At 49.2% G+C, this 20,223-nt stretch overlaps 8 protein-coding genes and 1 non-coding gene across 9 annotated transcripts; 5 read left to right on the top strand and 4 right to left on the bottom strand.

Moving 5' to 3' along the window:
• Window positions 1-205: 205 nt before the first annotated feature.
• Window positions 206-2,420, top strand: FMAN_09501 (uncharacterized protein; the record flags this gene model as incomplete). The annotated part of the gene is made up of 3 exons (XM_041830352.1): window positions 206-1,269; window positions 1,366-2,083; window positions 2,133-2,420. The coding sequence occupies 3 exons, from the start codon at window positions 206-208 to the stop codon at window positions 2,418-2,420; spliced, it is 2,070 nt and encodes a 689-aa protein (XP_041681024.1).
• Window positions 2,421-3,616: 1,196 nt separating this feature from the next.
• On the top strand, window positions 3,617-4,075 carry FMAN_09500 (uncharacterized protein; the record flags this gene model as incomplete). Its single annotated transcript, XM_041830351.1, has 1 exon — window positions 3,617-4,075. One exon carries the CDS (start codon window positions 3,617-3,619, stop codon window positions 4,073-4,075), a length of 459 nt encoding a protein of 152 aa, XP_041681023.1.
• Window positions 4,076-4,578: 503 nt separating this feature from the next.
• Window positions 4,579-6,339, top strand: FMAN_09499 (uncharacterized protein; the record flags this gene model as incomplete). Its single annotated transcript, XM_041830350.1, has 8 exons — window positions 4,579-4,637; window positions 4,702-4,721; window positions 4,775-4,800; window positions 4,855-4,928; window positions 4,979-5,188; window positions 5,238-5,579; window positions 5,630-6,182; window positions 6,229-6,339. The coding sequence occupies 8 exons, from the start codon at window positions 4,579-4,581 to the stop codon at window positions 6,337-6,339; spliced, it is 1,395 nt and encodes a 464-aa protein (XP_041681022.1).
• A 232-nt stretch (window positions 6,340-6,571) lies between these two features.
• On the bottom strand, window positions 6,572-8,099 carry FMAN_09498 (uncharacterized protein; the record flags this gene model as incomplete). Its single annotated transcript, XM_041830349.1, has 4 exons — window positions 6,572-7,156; window positions 7,221-7,255; window positions 7,311-7,817; window positions 7,871-8,099. 4 exons carry the CDS (start codon window positions 8,097-8,099, stop codon window positions 6,572-6,574), a joined length of 1,356 nt encoding a protein of 451 aa, XP_041681021.1.
• A 664-nt stretch (window positions 8,100-8,763) lies between these two features.
• tRNA lies at window positions 8,764-8,850 on the top strand. The gene is given in 2 exon segments: window positions 8,764-8,800; window positions 8,815-8,850. It is a non-coding gene; the product is annotated as a tRNA-Arg (tRNA).
• Window positions 8,851-9,068: 218 nt separating this feature from the next.
• Window positions 9,069-10,348, bottom strand: FMAN_09497 (uncharacterized protein; the record flags this gene model as incomplete). Its single annotated transcript, XM_041830348.1, has 4 exons — window positions 9,069-9,573; window positions 9,629-10,077; window positions 10,128-10,252; window positions 10,321-10,348. The coding sequence occupies 4 exons, from the start codon at window positions 10,346-10,348 to the stop codon at window positions 9,069-9,071; spliced, it is 1,107 nt and encodes a 368-aa protein (XP_041681020.1).
• A 684-nt stretch (window positions 10,349-11,032) lies between these two features.
• FMAN_09496 (uncharacterized protein) lies at window positions 11,033-13,042 on the top strand (the record flags this gene model as incomplete). The annotated part of the gene is made up of 6 exons (XM_041830347.1): window positions 11,033-11,377; window positions 11,427-11,921; window positions 11,973-12,193; window positions 12,258-12,610; window positions 12,660-12,960; window positions 13,012-13,042. The coding sequence occupies 6 exons, from the start codon at window positions 11,033-11,035 to the stop codon at window positions 13,040-13,042; spliced, it is 1,746 nt and encodes a 581-aa protein (XP_041681019.1).
• A 933-nt stretch (window positions 13,043-13,975) lies between these two features.
• FMAN_09495 (uncharacterized protein) lies at window positions 13,976-15,880 on the bottom strand (the record flags this gene model as incomplete). Its single annotated transcript, XM_041830346.1, has 3 exons — window positions 13,976-14,878; window positions 14,930-15,116; window positions 15,171-15,880. 3 exons carry the CDS (start codon window positions 15,878-15,880, stop codon window positions 13,976-13,978), a joined length of 1,800 nt encoding a protein of 599 aa, XP_041681018.1.
• Window positions 15,881-17,110: 1,230 nt separating this feature from the next.
• FMAN_09494 (uncharacterized protein) lies at window positions 17,111-18,878 on the bottom strand (the record flags this gene model as incomplete). The annotated part of the gene is made up of 3 exons (XM_041830345.1): window positions 17,111-17,713; window positions 17,764-18,364; window positions 18,559-18,878. 3 exons carry the CDS (start codon window positions 18,876-18,878, stop codon window positions 17,111-17,113), a joined length of 1,524 nt encoding a protein of 507 aa, XP_041681017.1.
• Between the last annotated feature and the right edge of the window lie 1,345 nt (window positions 18,879-20,223).

The following is a 20,223-nucleotide window of genomic DNA, read 5'->3' as shown; positions in this document are numbered from 1 at the left end:
TTTACTACCATGGACTTTGTTCATGCTCCTCTAGGGTAACGCAAACATCAGTGACGCAGCATGCTGACTAACGACTCCGAGATCGCCACTGCCTCGTTTAGGTTTAGTGCGGGTCAACCATTCGCGCAAGAAGGATCTTTTTTTCTTCGCGACATCATCGTTTCATCCACCGCACAAAGCACATCTGCATCCCCGACCACACAAAATGCCTCCGCGAAACAACAGGCCGCGCAACTCGCGTCCCGACTCGCGCCCAAGAAACGACCGCCCTCTGCGTCCCGATGCCGACAGCTATCGACCCGGCGACAGGTACGACTTGCCTCCTCGACCGCCCCGCGATAATTATGGCCACTCCGATTCATACCGCCCGCGCGTGCCGCAGGGCGACTTTACCTTTCGTGTAGACAAGCCAGCTGGCATGCCTGATTTCCCGGCTGATTACCGTGGGCCGTCTGACAGGAGAGGTCCGCGTCGCGATGGTGGTCGTGGTGGCCGAGGTCGGGGTAGAGGAGGAAGGAAATGGCAACCTCCGCCTCACCCGTCCGAACGCGCTCTGGTATCTGGAGCGACTGCGAACATGCCCGAGGAACGACTTGGTGAAGAAGGCGCTGCTAAATTCCGCGATGTTGATGAGTTATCGGACGACGACGAGCTGGAAATGGACATCTCTTCATCCTCCGAGACAGAAGGACCTTCCAAGAAACGTGCCAAAACAGGAGACGATGGATCCGGCGATGCTGCACCTAAGTGGTCAAATCCCGATCCCTACACTGCCCTCCCATGCCCCGATGAGAGCACCCGCAAGAAGCGGGATATGGTCAAACTGATCCGAAAAGCGCGCCTGGAAGACCAGTCGGAAAAATTAGCTGCTTCAACCGAAGCCGAAGACTTTATCTCGTTTGACCTGACAGAAGATGAAGAGAGTAGTGAAGAAGAAGAGGAAGCACCGCCGCCTCCCCCGCGTGAACCTCCCCCGCCACCGCCTCCGAACGCGCCCTCCGGACCGAAAGCTGAGACTGCGCGTCTGCCCGAGAAACCGCGTGCGCCCGCTAATGGAACTTTGGATACGTCGCGAAGAAATGATCCGCTGGGATCTCGTAAGCGAACTGCGGATGATGAGATCAAGCCTCCTGATTATGGACAACTGAAGAAGGCTACGACGAAGCCTTCGAAGGGTTCGCTTTTGCCCAGTTGGCAGCCGAAGACAACAGAGGACCCATGTCCTTGGGATACTGTCGACCACTCTGCTACCATGAACATGCCATTCCGGTAAGTGCATCACCCTTTCTATCGTCTCGGTTGTCATGGATCCGCATTACCGGCCGGGCCTTCTCCCCGCTCCTGTACTCGGACTAACGTATACAGGTTACACAAAGAGATCATCGACTTCTACGAATACGTCCGACCCCGCGATTTCGAACAGCGAATCCGTGACAACCTTGTCGAAAACCTTCGAAAGGCGATGCGACGCGACGGAAGGAACTTTGCCAGCGCCTCGGTCCACCCCTTCGGTTCCTTCATGTCAGGCCTCTACCTCCCCACCGCAGACATGGATCTGGTCGTCTGCTCCGCAAGCTTTATGCGAGGAGGTCCGCCAACATACCTGTCGGCAAAGAGCTGGCTGTATAAGTTCCAGAAGTTCCTCACCAGTCAACACGTAGCTGACCAACACTCCATCGAGGTTATTGCCCACGCTAGAGTCCCGTTGGTCAAATACGTTGACAAGCAGACTGGTCTCAAGGTCGATGTGTCATTTGAGAACTTGGGTGGCGTTAACGCCGTCGACACCTTTCTTGAGTGGAAGGCCCAATACCCTGCCATGCCTATCCTGGTAACTGTGATCAAACATTTCCTGCTCATGCGTGGTCTGAATGAACCTGTAAATGGAGGAATTGGTGGTTTTACAGTGATTTGCTTGGTTGTCAGCATGTTGCAGCTTATGCCGCAGGTACAGAGTCGAAACCTCATCCCCGAGCATCATCTCGGCGAGATGCTTCTCGAGTTCTTCCACCTCTACGGGCGTGAGTTCCGCCACGACACCAACGCCATCTCCCTGACCAGACCAATCGGGTACATCCGAAAGGTACGTCTTGCACCCTCTCGGCTCCTCTTTTCTTTACTAACAATCCCAGTCCGAGGTCCGAAGCCTCACGTACAAGAACTACGACCGCCTCTCCATCATCGACCCCAACAACTCGAGCAACGACATCTCCGGCGGCTCATCCAACACCGTGGCGATCCTCGACCGCTTCAGTGGCGCCTTCCATCTATTACGTGAGAGAATGGACGAGATTGCCCGTGATCCCAACAAGGGCAACATTCTTGAAGTGATTCTCAAAGGCGACTACTCCTCTTTTAGAATGCAGCGAGATTTCCTCCGCCACGTACACGAGAAGCATATCGGACCTTGTTCTTCCTGATCCTAAATTCCCTGAACACGATCAAAAAGCCCATATTGATACCCCCCAACCGGATGTGCATACTATTTTATGCTGGAGTTTTTTGTGTCTTTTTGCCGGTTATGGATATTTAGACGGGTGGCTTGGAAGACGTCATGATCTTCGCATTTTTTCTGTTATCCACATTGCATTGTGTATAGTAACGCCGTGATGAAGAGGGGATGGGATGTTCTTTGGGGGGACTGGCGCAGATTACATTTCCATTGAGAGGCGCTCACGCATCGGCCTAGTGGCCTAGAATTGGACGACGATATTTATTCACCACGACTCGAACTTGATCTACTAACCGATGCAGTGACTTGGCTACTAACATTGACGCAGTGACATGACACGCCACTACGCTGACAATACTTGCAGACTTTGTTCTTGGAAGAGTGCGGAATGCATTCGACGTCCTTTCTTCGGTTTATAGCTGTTGAAAAACTCGTTGTTTCTTGGACAACACTTTTTCTCACTGCTTCTCTGCTATATGCAGGGCTGTGGAGAGGATTGAAGATGGTGATGGGATTGAGGTTGAGATCTGGACGTCAAGGTGTCGAGAGAAAATGAGGGACAGCATCGTTGCTGGGGTCGACTCGGTTGAGGTAATATCAGGACGAGGGCGACGAGTACTTTGCCCGTATGCTTTTTTTCGTGTTCTTTTACCTTTGTGGCCTGGAGGCTGAAGCCTCTTTTGACCCCTTAACCTTATCATACAGCAATATCAGGACATGGCAGATAGGACTCGGTCCAATACACAGCAGGGGGAAAGGGAACATCCAACCTTGGATATATGGTTCATTTTATTATTTAGATAGATACCTTGAGTTTTCTTATCCCCAAAGCACTCTAGGGGAGGAAAGAAAACACAGGTCCTCGATCCTAGATGACAAAAAGACTTAGGTAATATAGCCTAAGCTTAGGATGACTTTTGCAAAGTTTATTTTGACACCCCACAGCAAGGTTCGCTGTTTTCTTGCCCCCCGAGGGCACTGTAGATTCAGGTGTAGATTCATGCAGATGTTTAATTAACCGGCAGGGAACTATCGACAGTGGCGTCGTGTTAGCCTCAGACTATTGACTCTAGCTCAGGGCATCAGCGTTCTTAAATCTGAATCTCTCCTGATCCATCCCCATTTCTTTCCTTCCTCACTTCTTTATTATCCGCGAATCTCAAAATGCCTTCGACAAAGTCCATCGCTGTCGTCGCGACCCTCGCAGCAGGCGTCGCCGCAAGCAACTGCAAACCATCAAAACCCACCACCACCACCTCAGCTCCCACCACAACATCATCATGCCCCGCCTACACGCTCATCTCAGAGCCAGCCGAAGACATCAACTGCAACGTACGCGGTGAACCCAAAGAGGGGCAAAACCAGGTTCTGGAGAGTTTATATCTGGAAGATTGCGCGCAGAAATGTAAAGAGTTTGATCTTTTCAACTGTGAGCTTATTAGCTTTGAGGAGCCGGCTTCGCCAGAGGAGCAGGGAAGTTGTACGCTGTATCCGGATACTGAGATTGTGGAGAGGCCGAGGGGGGGAGAGGTTGTTTATTATGATTCGAGGTGTTTTGCGTGTTATACGAGGGGAGGAAGGGGAGGAGGAAGGAAGTTTAGGGGGAGGATTAGGAGGAGCTAGATGTTTTTCGTGATGGATTTATGGTGTTACAGAGGTTGTGCTTTTTTGGTTTGCTGAGGTCGCGTTGTTGACTTTTCGGGAGGTTATTTTTCATGAGGCTGGCTTATGGTCGCACATTACCTGTGACTTCGACTTGCTATGGTTCATCCAAGACTCATGAGTGTAAATAATACATTATGTTCATTCCAAAGAATCTTATCAGATAAGAATGCCTCGATCTTGGCATTGTCTAAAAACAGTAAGCGACCGATCGGCCGTGAACCTTGATGGATCCTCCACTGAAAAAGAATCGGTCCAATAGAACTGGCGACATTATTAAGGTTAATTTTGAACCGCTACACATTTTGTTTTTTCTCTCATTTGTTGACAATTTCCAAGATCACGAGAAGTGAGTCTCAGCAACGTTGACTCAGGGATACCGTGGCTAATCGGTGGCGTTAGTGTTTGACTACCTCTGGGGTGATACGAGTAAAGAGGAGAAGAGGTTGATACGAAAACTCGGTATGTTACTCCAACCTTTCGACGGAACGACAACTAAAACTGAGCAGATTTCTTTATTCTTGTAAGTCACTCATCACTTGGACTCAGGTTTGGTTCTAACAGGACGAGACTTTCTGTTGCTTCAGCTTCTTTTTCAATCATCTTGGTACGTCTCCTCATCGCAGCATCCATGACGTTCTTCTGACACTTGAGTTACAGACAGACAAGCCTTTGCCAATGCATATGTGAGTCCCCTACCAAAGAAACCTGTGCAATGACTCTGACTGAAGGTGCAATAGGTAGCAGGTCTTAAAGAAGCTCTTGAGTTGAGCGGAAACCAGTACAATGTCCTCCTCTCGATGGCATCGGCAGGGTACGAACTCGCCCAAACCGCAGTCCAGGACCAACTGACAGATTTTGCAGCATGCTGGTCGGCCAAATACCCAGCAGTATAATCATCCACAAGATCCGCCCTCGAATATGGATGTCTTCTATGGTCGTCGTATGGGCAGGCCTCACCATGGCCAGTGCAGCTTGCAAGACATATGCTCAGCTCTGTGCCGTGCGCTTCCTGATGGGTCTCGCTGAAGCAAGTACTTATGCTGGCTCGATTTACATCATGGGCTCATGGTAGTAAGTCTCGCAAGTCTCAAGTTCACCGGTAACGCTGACAACCTGACAGTAAATCCAACGAAATCGCCAAGCGAACTGCCATGTTCACAGTCGCTGGTCAAGTCGGCAAAATGTTTGCTGGAGCTATGATGGCTGCCATCCATGAGTCAATGGAAGGCCACGCCGGACTCGAGGGCTGGCAGTGGGTGTTTTTGATCGACGGCATCATCACTTTGCCTGTTGCTATCTTTGGATTCTTCTTCTTTCCGGATGTACCTGAGTACACGGACGCTTCATATCTGAGCGATAAGGAACGACAGCTTGCGCTTGATCGACTACCACCGAAGAAGGAAGATGGTCATGATATACAGGCGTGGAGTCTTGTGAAGAGGGTGATGGGGCATCCGTTGCTGTGAGTAATCTTCATTCTTTGATCTGACCACTTACTAATGAGGTGGGCAGTTATGTCTGCTGCGTCTTCTCGGTCCTCGGTTCCGCACTTCAGTCCTACGTCGTGCAGGGGCTCATGCTGCTGTATCTCAAGTTTCGCAAGGACATTGATGGCTTCACCCAGTCTGAAGTCAACACGCTCCCCATCCCAACTCACGCCGTCGGTATTGTCGCCGAGCTTTCTGTCTCATTCTTCATGGATCGTTATAACCGGAGGATGTCGCTTGGCTTTCTGCTTTGCTCGATCCAGATAATTTGCAGCATCGTACTGCTGGTTCCAGGAATGTCAGTTGCAGGCAATCTCACAGCACTGTACCTCTCAGCCTCAGCATACGGCATCAATCCTCTATTGTATGGCTGGTCAAGCAATATCCTGGCTCGCACAGCGGATGATGCTGCTCGAAGTGTGACATTGGCTTCAATGGCGGCAAGTGATGGGTTACTTTGGACATTCTGGGGCATCGTCATGTTCCCGGCTGATCATGCACCTTACTGGCGTAGTGGGTACATCGGGATGCTGTGTGTGAGTGCTGTAATGATTGGCTGGCTATTTGTTGTTCGTTGGGTAAGTTTGTCCCCATTACTATCATGCGTGGTCTGATGATATCTAGCTCGATCGTTACACCGCAGAAAAGTATCCTGCTGGAGATCATACAAGCGCCTCGTCTCTGGTAGTGACGGAGGTGAACTACTCAACAATGGATCAAAATAAGGCAGTTTGAGACTTCACGGAAGAAAGTGTTTGTCTCGAAAGAGTTTTGAGATGGTCTAGGAAAAGAGTCAACCTAGCTCGGACCCCATGAAAACTACATCGTTTTCCCTCCATCCAACTTGGGCTACTGCCGTGCCCTTTTGTGCTCATGTCTCAAAATGGAGGAAGAAACGAAACTGCCCTCCTATGATCCGCCCCTCAAGTTTCCATCACTACAACATTGTCTACACAATCCATCCTTCTCAAAATAGAGTGAGCTTCTTCTCGAGTTCTTCAGCAATCTCCCAAGACAGCGGAAAAGGAGTCTTCGGTCCTTCAGGATTCAGAATCCCAATTTTGTTGCGCTGCTTCAACGGAGGACGACGCATCTCGCATGACTTGCAGTGACGCATTACAGCAGTGTTCTTGGCCTTGCAGGCCTTGCAAACCCACACGCGGAGGATCTCTTTTGTTTCAACATCAAGGATGGGAATGCCTCCGACATTACGTTCAGGTCGACCTTTGAGCTGAGCAATGGATTGCAGATCAGAAAAGTTGCCAGAGATAGTAGTTGGTCCCTCGTCAAGCGAAAAGAATGGGTGACCAGCTTTGGCGTAAGTAGCGGCTGAGATAGGGCTCTTCGGGGGTTCCTGGCCCGTTACGCGCTTAAAGCTGACACTGTTTAGGATCTGCAAATTGATTGTGATTTGGGACGTCTTTTTGTATTCGCCCTTGGGGTGTTCAACGATGTTTTGACGGATGAGACCGCCAGCGGCGATGTTCATCTCTTGCTCTTGAATCATCAAGCTGCCACCGCGAAGTCGGGTAAAAAGATGAAGAACGGCTCCCTAAGGGTCATATTCAGATTAGCATTGAGAAGATCCCTTTGCCAAGATGACGATTCAAACATACGTTCTCGAGATTGTAGTCACACAATCTCAACTTGTCTGCGAGATAGTTAGCTGACTGGAGCCTGGAATTGATGAAAAGAATAGTTCATACCTTTCAGGTTTTGTGATGCCCAGACCAACGTTTGGCACGCAACATCGACGCCAACCTTTGCTTTGACGAATGATTTCAGTGTTTCGACCCTACTGAAACGCGAGAGAAAGTAGTTGGATATTTTGCCGCCGAGCTCTTTGACCATGACATTGATGTTGTCTTTGGGACCAGAGAGGAGAGGATCGAGGCGCGTGATGTCAAGCTGAATACCTGCGGACGTCTCTTCACCGTTCATCTGGCACTCGACAGAAGTACCAGTCCCAATCGGCATGGCCACAAATTGTTTGACTTGGCCGGGCGCGGTAGCTACGCCATCAATCCACTTCTGATCAGGAACAACGATATAGTCCTGGATACTCTTCTCTTTCTTCAAGAGCTGCCGCCGACGAAGCTCGGTCGCATAATTTGGAACGTTGGGCTCACCAGAGACGATGTTGACGTTTCCCACGTGGATCCTGATGGCGTAGGTCTTGGTACTCTCAAATTTGATCCATAAAGCCTCGCGTTCTGTTCCTTGAAATGTCAGTGTTGTTCAATGAGAAGAGCCCCGGAGTACGAACGATACATGGGGATGAACATGCCGCCTTTCTGTGCCATTGATAGAGGAAACGTTCTAGCATAGTCTTGGATTTTGAATAGTGGAAAAGCGCCCTGATCCGGTGGGAGGCCGCTGGTGTTTTTGTTGTCAGGGACGCGGATTGTGCGCCTGAAGGTGATAGTCAAGTCATCGAGTGTGACGCCTTCTGACACGGTAACTTTCGGAGTCCACGGGGTCAGTTCTTCAATCATCCTGTCTGCTGCCTTGTCGGAGGATGAAAGGTGAAATGGTGATTGTGTTGGAGGAGGGATTGCTTATCTGAGCAGAATGAGTTCAAGAAGTCGGTTCGGTGATGTGCTAAAACCCTGCTGTGAAAGCGTTGTATATTGAGCAGAGCAGTTAAGTAGCAGTGATATGAAGGTGAAAAGTGAGAGAATAGATGGGGTGTACAGTAATTAAAGACTTTCTCCCCTTTTAAAGTGGTTATGGTGACAACTCTGGAACTCCCCGGCAATGAAAGTGCAAGGACACGATAGGGAGTTGACGAGGAGATGGAGCACAGATTCATCATGCTGCGGATTCTGAATTAAGTTGATACTTTTCTCATGGCCATTTGTGGTGCAGCATTGATTCGCTGACATGCCCTGAGCTCAGCATTGCGGCATAACATTATACATAAGTTGGCAGCGATTATCACAGCCAAAACATGTTTTTTACTTGGGCTTTAAATATACACGAATGCTTGCACCTAGTTCGGAGGCATGCACCAATTATTGATGAAATATTTGGACTTTCTGTGCAGTGGTCTTTGCTCGTTCAACAAAGTTGGACCAGGCTCTATGGCATCTCGCTACCGTGCTGTTTTGGCAAGGGTCCTAGATCGTATGAGAGGTCTTGACAAATATCAAACACACCGGCCGCGTGGCCTAATGGCTAAGGCGCTAGATTTCGGTCCCCTTCTGAACACTCTAGAGATTCCAGGTTCGACTCCTGGCGTGGTCGATACAAGATCCCCCAGACCTTTACTTTTGCAAATTTATATAAATTTATATAAATTTTTATTAACTTTTATACTTAAGGTAAGTTATTAGGGAATAGACCAAGCTACCTTCCTTAATGTTTTATAAAGCTTTATTTAAGAAGGATAATTAAAGCTGTCTTTAATTTCTGTTATATTTCTTAAAAGTACTTTTTTAATAACACTATACTGTATATATCGTTCAAATGCTGCTCACAACTGGCATAGCAGTCTTGTCATCTCCATTTGAAGGCATAAGCTCATTGTCAATGCTGCTCGGCTTCTCGGGGACAGTCTTCTTGCGCAGACCAAAGCATGTCGTAAGTGGTGTAAAAACGCCAAGGTTACCATATCGCTCCATATAAGTCATGGAACAAAAGCAGATAATGACAACAAGCCAATAAACGTTGTACGAGACAACGGATCCAATAGTGGCAGAGTTTTGCCAACCAAGAATGGCGTTGAAGATACCCCAACCGCCACCACCGTTGAGCTCAGCGTTGCAGCAGTTGACGTGCCAGACACTCTTGTGGATGTCATATGAGCCGGGACCGGAACCGACTTCAGCTGCATCGCCCCCGATGATGTTGTTCCAGGCATGGATTTCGAAGGCCCAGACGGCTTTGCTAAAGAGACCAGCGGCGACGAGGTATAAGAAACCCGTGGAGATGATGAGGAAAATCTGGAGGGATGTAGTGTTGCCTCCTCTGGTCAAGATGTCAGTGGTAGGGTCTTTTTCGTGGAATAGAGAAGTCAACGAACCTGTAAATGATGTATCCAACAACGCAACCAGCAGCAAGACCGCAAATAACAGCCAGAGGAAACGACGAAGCTGGAAGTCCCAAACTGACTCCTCCAATATACACAACAGCCTCAAGACCCTCTCTCAGAACTGTGATGAAAGGTAGAATAAACATAACGTGCTTTTCCGACCAGAGCTTGAAACGACTCATGATTCCAGAAGTTGCAATCGCATTTTTTTTATCCAGAGCCTGCATAAGCTTGACCCGCCACTTCTCCTGAAGCTTGTTGACTCTCAAAAGCGCAGCGCCCATGATCGAGATGATAATGGCTGCAATGAGACTGAAACTTCCCTCCCAAATATCTTCAGTTTTGCTAAAGACGTCTTTGCCGAGGGAGTAGAATGCTCCGATCATGCCGGCGCCGATGCAGAGACAGATGGCGAGGCCGAGACCTACTCCAATCCATACCTGATTATCTGTTAGAATCGAGGGAGAGTGAATTTGGAGAGGGGGAGTACCTGTTTGAGAAGGCGTTTGTAGGTTTCTTTATCGCCCTCACCGCCGACACTCTGCTTCAAGAATGCGAGAAGGACGGAGACGATGATGCTTGTTTCGAGACATTCTCGGAAACAGATGAAGAAGACTATTCGGATGAGAGTTAGACAGCTGGATTTATGGCTAGACATAACTTTTGGTGTAGCGGTTACATACTGGGAACAGCAAAGACGTTGACTGTCATGATGATATCGTCAGCCAGACCAGACAATCAAGTGCAAGTTAAAAGATGTACAGTTCAAAATTCATGAGATTTCTGGCACGAAGGAACATGCAATGGAACGAAACAATATATCGATGCGCCCAAACTCGCTTTCACAAGACAGTGGACCCCCCGAATTGACTTTGATCCCCTCTCCCTTAGCGCGCCAGCCTCAATGCCGACTTTCCCGAGTCAGTGTCATCTGCCTGTAAAAAAAGATGGATAAGATAACTTTTGACACTGCGCTAATCACTTTAAGCACGCTGTGCTTCACAGCTGAGTGCCGACTTGCCGAGACTTGGTGTGTCTGACGCCATCTGATTTGACAAGATCGATAAGATAAATTAATCGCGCTCCCGATTATCCGATAGTTATCAATCTAGACTGTGCCATTGTCGAGTTTGATGGGCTGATCCTCGTATCTTGCGCGTGCCGGTTATCCAGAGTTTGCTGCCAAAAAGTAAGGTTACTTGACTCAATTGCTGAGAGCTGGGATTTCGGTGGTATGTGGCTTGCTGAGGAATTGCCGCAGTCTTTATCTGATCGGTTCCCTGCAAAACACTGAGCGGTCAAATGTAACTCGAGCCTGTCACCAGTTGATTCAGTTCATCTTTTCTCATCACGAGTGTATGCAGTAACGAGACTGATGAAATAGTGACTGTCGCGATGTTTCTCTCACTCTTCGTCTCATCGTTGGCCGCCCTCTTTGCTGCACCAACGGTCAGTGCAAAAGATGTGCATTTCGACTGGAACATTACGTGGACGACTGCAAATCCCGATGGATTACAAGCGCGTCCTGTAATCGGCATCAACAACCAATGGCCTCTCCCAGTCATCAACATCACAAAAGGCGATAGAATCATCGCCAAGGTGACGAATCAATTGGGTAACCAGTCTACCACCATCCACTGGCATGGCATGTATCAGAATGGAACGAATTTCATGGATGGACCTGCTATGGTGACACAATGTAACATCCCTACCGGCGCTTCCATCACATACAACTTCACGGTAAGTGTAATTCACTATCTTTAAGAACGACGGGGCTGAGATGTGACAGGTCAACCAAGTTGGGACTTACTGGTATCATTCTCACACAAGATCTCAATATCCGGATGGTCTACGCCAAGCCCTCATCATCCAAGATCCCAAGAATCCATATGAAGGTGAATATCACGAAGAGCGCGTCATCACCCTCTCAGATTGGTATCACGACGAAATGCCTGTTCTCATGAAACAATTCGTCTCCTACAAGAATCCCACTGGCGCTGAGCCCGTTCCAAACTCAGCACTCATGAACGACACGCAGAACATGACTCTTCCCGTTGAGCCTGGCAAAACCTATCTTCTTCGCTTGGTGAATGTCGGCGCTTTTGCATCTCAGTACTTCTGGATTGAAGGGCATACTATGAAGATCGTTGAAGTTGATGGCGTCTGGACGAAGCCTGCGGAGACGGACATGATTTACATCGCTAGTGCGCAACGATATGCTGTTTTGGTTACGATGAAGAATGAGGCTGGGGCGAATTACCCTATGATGGCTAGTATGGATACGGTATGATAATTCTGAGGATGCCTTGTTACACCAACTAATCATCATTCATAGAGTCTGTTCGATTCTATTCCCGACGGTCTGAACTGGAATGTCACAGGCTGGCTCGAGTACGATTCCGACAAGAAGCTTCCCGCAGCTGCTGTCTTGAACGACTTTGAGCCTTACGATGACTTTAAACTTGTGCCCACAGACGGCGAGAAGTTGTTAGAAAAGGCCGATCACACCATCAGCTTGGATCTGACAATGAATAACCTTGGCGACGGCGCAAACTAGTAAGCAGCCCTTCCCACTTTTATCTCTGACAAAAGCTAGTATGTTCATACTGACGACCTTTAGTGCTTTCTTCAACGACATATCCTACGTGTCCCCCAAGGTCCCAACATTATACACTGTTCTCTCAGCTGGTGAAAACGCAACTAACCCAACCGTTTACGGAACCGACACAAACTCCTTCGTCCTCAAACACGGCGAGATTGTAGAAATCATTCTCAACAACGACGACTCCGGACGACATCCTTTCCATCTTCACGGTCAAACCTTCCAGGTTGTTCATCGCAGCGAAGAAAACGCAGGCCACTACAACGCATCGTGGACGAATATCACATACCCATCTGTCCCAATGCGAAGAGATACACTTATTGTGTATCCACAGGGAAATTTCGTCATTCGTTTCCCAGCTACGAACCCAGGTACGTCAACTTCAAACAACACGTAACAAAGTAGGTCTAACTGTGATAGGTGTCTGGCTCTTCCACTGCCATATCGAATGGCATATGGACACTGGCCTGATTGCAACCATGATTTCATCACCGCTTGAGATGCAGAAGACTTTGACGATTCCACAGGAATTTAAGCAGATTTGCTCGCATCAGGGGATCTCGACTGTCGGTAATGCGGCTGGTAACACTGAGGACTATCTGGACTTGAGTGGGCAGAATTTGATGGTGCCTCCTCTACCAGCTGGGTTTACTACGAAAGGCTACGTCGCTATGGTGTTTAGCTGCGTGGCGGGCGTTCTTGGCCTTGCCTCGATTACTTTGTAAGTGCTCCCCTTTATATCGGTGAGAATAATGCTAATGATTCTGCTTAGGTACGGCTCTGCACCCATTGCAGCCAAGTAAAGATATTATTAAACGTGTATTATATAGAAAAAAGATTGAAATACTATTTGAGATTTGGTCAGCGATGTATCGATTTGGGAACTTGCTATATGCTTGAGCCGCTTACTCTTGGAATACCCAAAAAAACATCCCCTTAGCCCTCTACCCCTCATGTAAACGCAAACTTTCGACCTGGGTATATATACTTTCCACTTACGAGTGACAACTGTGATCCTCTTCTCCTCTCCTCACTTTGCAAGGATAAATCCAGGAAGTGCTTGGGTTTGAAGTCCTCGCATCTGGACCTCCGATTTCGTCGATAAAGTGAGTTGCTGATTGAGCCCACTGGATGCCGAAGCCCTTCGTGAGCAGATAACTGTGACCCTGTGCGTCTTTAACCTTGGTGCCTTCCAAGACCCTCTTGTCGTCGATGCAGTGAAGATAGTGACGAGCAGATCGACCAAAGGCCAAGCTTCATTGGTACATGTTACAGGTGTGAAAGCTGAACGGGCACTTAAATCTCATTGGATGGTACGTTGAGCAAACTGATACGCGAGCTGAGAGAGCAATACGGCCACTGGCGTTTAATCAGGGTGCCAACTTCAACGAGTATCAACATAAACTCATGTTGCCTAAGCTCTTTGATCCCTTGCAAAAGAGGTCCCTTCCTATGACACACTAGATGAGATTCTCTTCACAAACAATGTAATCAAAGCGAGTATGTTAAGAAAGTTTTCAATACAAAGCTAACAAATGAAAAATTATTATGACAAACTAATATTCATATCTTCACCCCATTACACCTCACCATCTTCCCCATCGTAACCATCCAAATGTGAGGACGGTAATCAACGTTCCGTAGAACCGTCGGATAGCCCATGCCGGCGCCAACAAGGGATCGTTCCTCGGAATAGGCTGAACTGGTGGCTTGACTGTCGGCTCCGGCTCCTGGCTTCAGGCAAGCGCTCGGAACTCCTCAACTCGGTCGGCCAGCTCGTCCAACTCCGCCTCAGTAGCCTTTCCAGAGTGGAACTTCTCTTGATACTCATCAATCAGACTCTTCCATCCATCGTTCCTGAGGTGTAACTTGGCCTCCAAGTTCGTAATGATAGTGTGGTTGGTCTTGGCCTCGCGATCTCTGTCTCGAACCTGCTTTTGCGCCGTGGCGAGGTCCTCCTTGTGCTTCGTAAGATCCGCTGAGGTCTTTTCCAACACAGCAAGCTTGGTATCGAGTAGTGTCTTGGTATCATCAAGCTCTTTCTTAGTGTTAGCACCGGCAGTGAGTGCGTCGTCACGCTCCTTCTTGGTGCGTTGGTGGTCATCTTGTTCGTTGGAGAGCTGGCTCTGGAGAGCCTTGTTTGCGAGAAGCGACTCTTGAAGCTTCTTGTCCAGCTCTCCATTCTTGTTGATAAGATCGGTGTTGGCCTTCTTCTGAACCTTGAGTGCATTCTCAAGTTCAAGAACCTGAGCAACAAGAGTAAAGATCTCTCCCTGGAGGGTGGCGATGATTTCGTTGAGTTCCTCCTTCTCACACCGAGCCTGGCTCAACTCATCATTGAGAATAGCTATGTCATTGAGAAGCTTGTTGAGGTCTTGCTGAAGCTTCTTGATGACCTTGTGGTCGAGCTTGTCGTCCTGCTTAAGATGCTCGATTCGGTCGTTGAGTTCCTTAACCTTCTTTTGGTACTCCTCGCTAACCTTGGCGAGCCGCTTGTTGAGCTGTTCGATGGTTGCGTTGGCCTTGTTGCGCTGGCCTGTGAGGGAAGTAATCTCAGCCTCGAGATTCTTCTTATCCTTCTTCAGAGTCTCGACTAGAACGGTCTGCTTATGGAAATCGGCATCGAGAGCTGAGAATTTCTGTGGCAGGTCAGTATACGGGTATCAAATGGAAGGACTTGGAGTACATACGTTCTGGGCTTGGACAGTAAGGTATCCAGCTTGCTCAATGAAGGCTGCTCCATGCTTGAGTGTCTCGAGAAGAGTCTTGGGGAAAGGCATAGGGTCAAGAACTCGGGGAAGGGTGGCCTGAGGCTGGGGTAGACGTAACTCAACCTCTTTCTTGGTGGGGGGGACCAAGTCGTCGGAGTCAAATGAGCTAAATTGATGGTTATCATCACTGCACTTCAGTGGAATTGGAGGTATCACTTACTGTGCCTTGGGTTCAATCTTGGCCACGAGGTTCAGTTCGCCAGCCCTGGTCTGCTTTCCGTCCTTCTTGATCTCAAGACCAAGCTTCTCGGTCTTTCGGTTCCAAGAGCAGGTGAAGTCATAGACGTTGTTGAAGGCGAACTTGGAGACCTTGTCATCAGAACTGATGAACTTCAATGGGGTTCCTTTGAAAGCAGTCGTCTTGGCCTTGCCCGCACTGTCCTTAGTCCACTGCCACGATGAGATGACAGGCTTGCCATCCTTGTAGTCCTCAGGAAGGACAAAGATAGCTTGCTCATCAATAGCACTGTCGTGGATAGTAATACTTCCAGCCCAGATACGGAGAGCAGCATCGTGGTCAACCTTGCCCTGAGGTTTCCACACGCGGTCCAGAGCGATGGTCTTCTGACCACCAGGGCTCGACATGTCGACCTTGATCTTGGCATAGTTCTGCTCAGTGGTGATAGCATAGCTGTACCAAGAGCCAGAGAGATTGAAGGAGATATCAGTGGTGTTGGAAAGCTGCTTCACATCTGAGACGACGATGGTCTGAAAGAACTTGGACTTCCGGACTCGATGGGAGTCCTTTGTCCACTGGGTGAAGAGGTAGACGGGGTCATTGGCACGAACGACACCGTTGGGGAAGATGATTGTGAAGGTCTCGTTGTCGGCATACTCAGGCCAGTCAAACTTTCCTTGATAGATGAACATTGTGAAAAGTAGAATGAGATCTGAGATAAAAAGAAGAGAAGGATGTAGATTGTAGTAAAGAGAAGAAGTCGATGTTGATGATGAACCAAATCTGTAGGAGATCAACGCAGCTTTATAACCTTCGACTATTGCTGCATGAGTCTGGCTTCACGACGAACTAGTAGGTTTCCCCTCAGCTCTGGCTGCAGAAAGTATTGATGGCGACTAGCCCGAATACTGATCACATCCCCTCCACCCTCCCGCGTATCATTCCGCATGGCGCTTGTGAAACCATAAAGGTAGCTGTGTGGCAAGCTGAACTCCCTTGACCATTCCGTGCCCAAGCCAAATCACATCCCCAGCACCACGCAAAGCCCTCGTGGCTAGCTGCATGGCTTGAAACAATGATTCCCAATCACCAGTCTAGAAGTTCAGCCCTCGCTAACAATTCCCAAACGCTCTCTCAAGGCTGAGACAGGCGCTGCTTAGTCCAAGCTGATACGAGACCCTGGAGAGGGAGCCCAATGATAAGGGTTCAATAGTGCGCGCCACGTGCAGGTCCAGCTCGCCACGGGCCGTGATAAGCGGCTAGAACGGTCGGGCCCAGACCTCGCCAATCACACAGACTATCTACCAATAAATTGATCACAATGCAGGTCTAGCAATAGTTTGCGGTAATGTTGCCATTTTGGAGCTGGGGCTTAGACAGGCCGGGCTAGAACGCTGCGGCTGGTGTGCGCGGGGAAGACAGATTAGGGATAATGCATGCCAATTGGGGTCTCGGAGGCGCAGCTGAGCTGCAGCGCTAGATTGGAACAGTCTGGAGGACACGAATTGCGCGATTGAAGTGAAGAGAACTTGCAGGAGTTGAAGCTCCGTATAGCGATCACGTGCAGGAAACAGAACTGTGTGATGCAGCCGCCGATGCTGGAGAGAAAACCTTGAAAATACCGGGTGCTCTACCAAAGTGGGTCCAACGAATAGCTTCACTTCAATCACCATGGTCGGCTCAACGAAACAAATAGAAGTCACGCGAGAGTGCCAAGGCTCACAGTAATTCTTATGATTGGACTGCCGTGAGTAGGTTAGAGACTTGTATGATCAATTGTTTGTATTTTCCCAAGCATCCCCGATTCTCAATCCCGATATCTCCGTGCCTGGTTTCGTCCTCGCGTTTATCTCCTTCTCAATCCTTCGTTCCTGATGCGATGACGCTTCCACCAGCGTTTGCCCCAAAGATCAGGCAAAATTTCATTTGAGGCTCCTTCTTCGTCCGTCGCTGGGCATTTTCCTCCGGTCGGCTGAGTGCCTTCTCGTTTCGATACACGGGTCGAAAGCTCCAAGGGCTTCGTGTCGTCCCGCTGCGGATATCGTTCGATCGAGGAGGCTGAAGAGAGGTATCTGCCGTTCAAAAGACTGATTGTTGCCTGGACAGGTGTTGATGCCTTGGGTTGTTCCAACCGTACTCGCGTCTCGACCTCGTACGTGTGCTTGGCTGAGAGATGGGATCTTTTTCTTGCGATTCGGAGAGATTTCTTGTTCCAGAACCTTATCATTTTGTTTTTGTTGATCGTTGCATTGCAGTTCATGTGAAAACCTAGGCTTGGCCCAGCCATGAGGCGCTGGGCTCCCGCATTCACGGCGTCGGTCCAGGTGATCGTCTGTAGGCCTTCTTCCTTCCCCGTGAAAATCTGTCTCCTGCTGTTGCATTGCGACTTGGTTGCCAAGAGGTTGCGTAGGTGTCTTGGTGTTGTGCCTTACCCAGTTTGCAGTCTCGAGCGAGTGCAGATGGGTCAGGAGCAGGCTCTGCGTTGAGACTTGAGACTTGAGGAAGAAGATCTCATTCTGATGCTCCTTAGCATACATTAGCTCTGTTACAAGGTTTAAGAGGCATTAGCCCCAACACATTCGTTTTTATTCTCATTGTCTTGTATGAGTGAGGCCTTGGAGGTCGCTGGGGCCGCGGTCTTCTTGAGTGATGTTCGTGGTGGTCGCGGTTGACTGCGTTTTGCTGTGTGAGGCTCTTTCGTTCCTCGTGCTGTAGATGGGCAAGTCGTTCGATGTAGGTGGCGTTGCTTCCCAAACTTGGTCTTGCACTGATATTCCTCGTTTCCAGAGCGTGGGCCCTGAACCTGCCGCCTGCTTTCGCTCTCTTCGTTTCTCCTCTGTGTCTCTCTTGCTCTAGCTGTCTCGCTGCCAAGTCGTCTTGTTGACCGATCGCTCAAGGTGCCAGCGTGAATGTTGTGCTTTGGAACAATTTTTGCAAAACGTCGGTGAGTCCGCGGTGTGAATTTTAATATCGTATCACTGCTTGAAGTTTTAGCACAACATTGATCTTGCTTTTCTGTATCCCTCTTCTTGTCCTGGCTCTCGGAGTCTCGACAACGCCGTCTTCTTGAGCTACCTATGTTAAGGCGCTTGCGGACGAGTGTGTCTCGCCGTGAAAGGCTCTTTCCTTCATGCAGCGGGTATATGAGCAGATGGTTTCGATTTCGATGGTGCCACCTGTCGATGTTAGTTTTCAGGGACTTTCACACTTTCCAACTTGGATCTTGCTCTTGCCTCTCTGTTCCTCATGCCTCTGAAGTCGCTCCGGCGTCGGAGAGGAGCGCGAGTGCTCCCAGATGGCTACAAAAGGCCGCCCCCCCCTTCGTCTTCTTCTTTTCTTTTCTTCTCTTCATTCCCTCCTTGTCATGGACCTAGTGCCTGACAATGCCGGCCTGCAAGGCGCTGAGATCAAGAAGTCAGCGGTAGGGTTGGGCGCACTGGGACAACTTGCGCTAACCCCCCAGTGCGCAGAAGGTAAGTACGGCACAATTTTTGATTTACTCTCACTGCTTGCAGTTTTGTCTACTCTCGCTGTTTCTCTGACCAGGGAGGTGTCAGTTGATTCGGTTTGAATCCTTTTTTTTTTATTGCATTCACCGGCTTGCTGGTGGTGTGAAGAAGAAAACTTTGCCATGTGATGTGCCAATGTGTAGTGTGCCAATGTGTAGTGTGCCAATGTGTGATATGCCATTGTGTAATGTGTGTTGTGCCAACATTCCAAGGTGCCAATCTGTGAAGTGTGAATTGTGAAGTGCGATGTGAATGATATGTGATGCGTCAGTGCCGAATCATGTCTGCTGAGGATGAAAATTTGATGGTGGTGAAGATGGGCGGAACTGTGTGCAAAGATTGGATGGGGAATGAAATGAAATGAATGAATGTAGGATAGAAAACTCGAACAAATACAAGAACCAGGAAACGAGCGAGGTGAAAACTTCAGGAGGAATACAGATGAGGAATTAAAGAGGCGGGGGATGGGGGAAATGCTGTATTTATAGGGAAAATCGAGACAAGCTTTGCGGGATGAGGGCAAATGTCCTCTGGATCAAACTTTGGCTTTGCGGCTGTCGGTGACTTATTTGAAAGACGATACTTTGCTCCTAGAACTCTGTTGATGATCAGAGCGCAACGTCAGTGGTTACAGAGAGGATGCTCACGACGCGGACGAAACTCCAGCATCAGGTGGAGGTGTCAGCTTGCGCGTAACTCCAATGATCGGTCGACACTGGATGCGTTACTTTGCATTTGAGGCCTGTAGGATTCCATCGCAGAACTTTGATGGATTGACGCGATCGATTGATGGCTGACCTGGGGCTTGGCAGCTGGCGATACCTGTCGACAGGTAGAATCCCATGACAACACAACGAACTGTCCTATCAGAAGCTCTTCAATGGCAACATCGCGCCGCCTGCAGCATCAAATTTCCGTCTACAGTATCCTCGTCAGTAACGGGCATTGCGCGCTTTAGTGTCCTTACGACGCGCCGAGTCATCCTGCGGTCGATCTCGAAGTACTTTCCATCGACCACCGAACGATGCCCTCTTCTACTCGGCGAACAAACCAGAAGAGTGGGCTGGCAAATGGCGACATCTGTCGGAGGCTGATGGTAGCGAACAACGGATGAGTCCCATCAAGCGTGACCTCTCATCACCTGCAGCATCGGATTTCCATCTACAGTGCCCTCAGCAGTAGCAAACACCTCATGCTTTATTGTCAACACGCCGCGTTGCGCCATCCTGGGGCCGATCCGAAAGCCTCTTCCATCAACTACGGAACACACTACGACGTCTTGTCGCTCGGTGGGCAAAGCACAGACGATCTACTCCTACACGCCGCCGTCGACATCGAGTTCCCTATCCTTTACTGAGAGCCGAGTCGGATCTTCGACGACGATGCTGGGAGACTCTCGCTGCTTCTGCCCGCCCAACATCGAGTCTCGGCCGAGTACGACCAACACGAGCCCGAAACGCCCGTCACCACGCCCCAACTCGATGCGAATCTCGCAATATGTTTCGCTCACCAACAAAGGGAGTACT

This window comes from Fusarium mangiferae (genome assembly GCF_900044065.1).
Source record: "Fusarium mangiferae strain MRC7560 genome assembly, contig: FMAN_scaffold004, whole genome shotgun sequence".
In the NCBI taxonomy this organism is placed as follows: Eukaryota; Fungi; Ascomycota; class Sordariomycetes; order Hypocreales; family Nectriaceae; genus Fusarium; species Fusarium mangiferae.
This window is presented reverse-complemented; position numbering and strand designations above follow the sequence as displayed.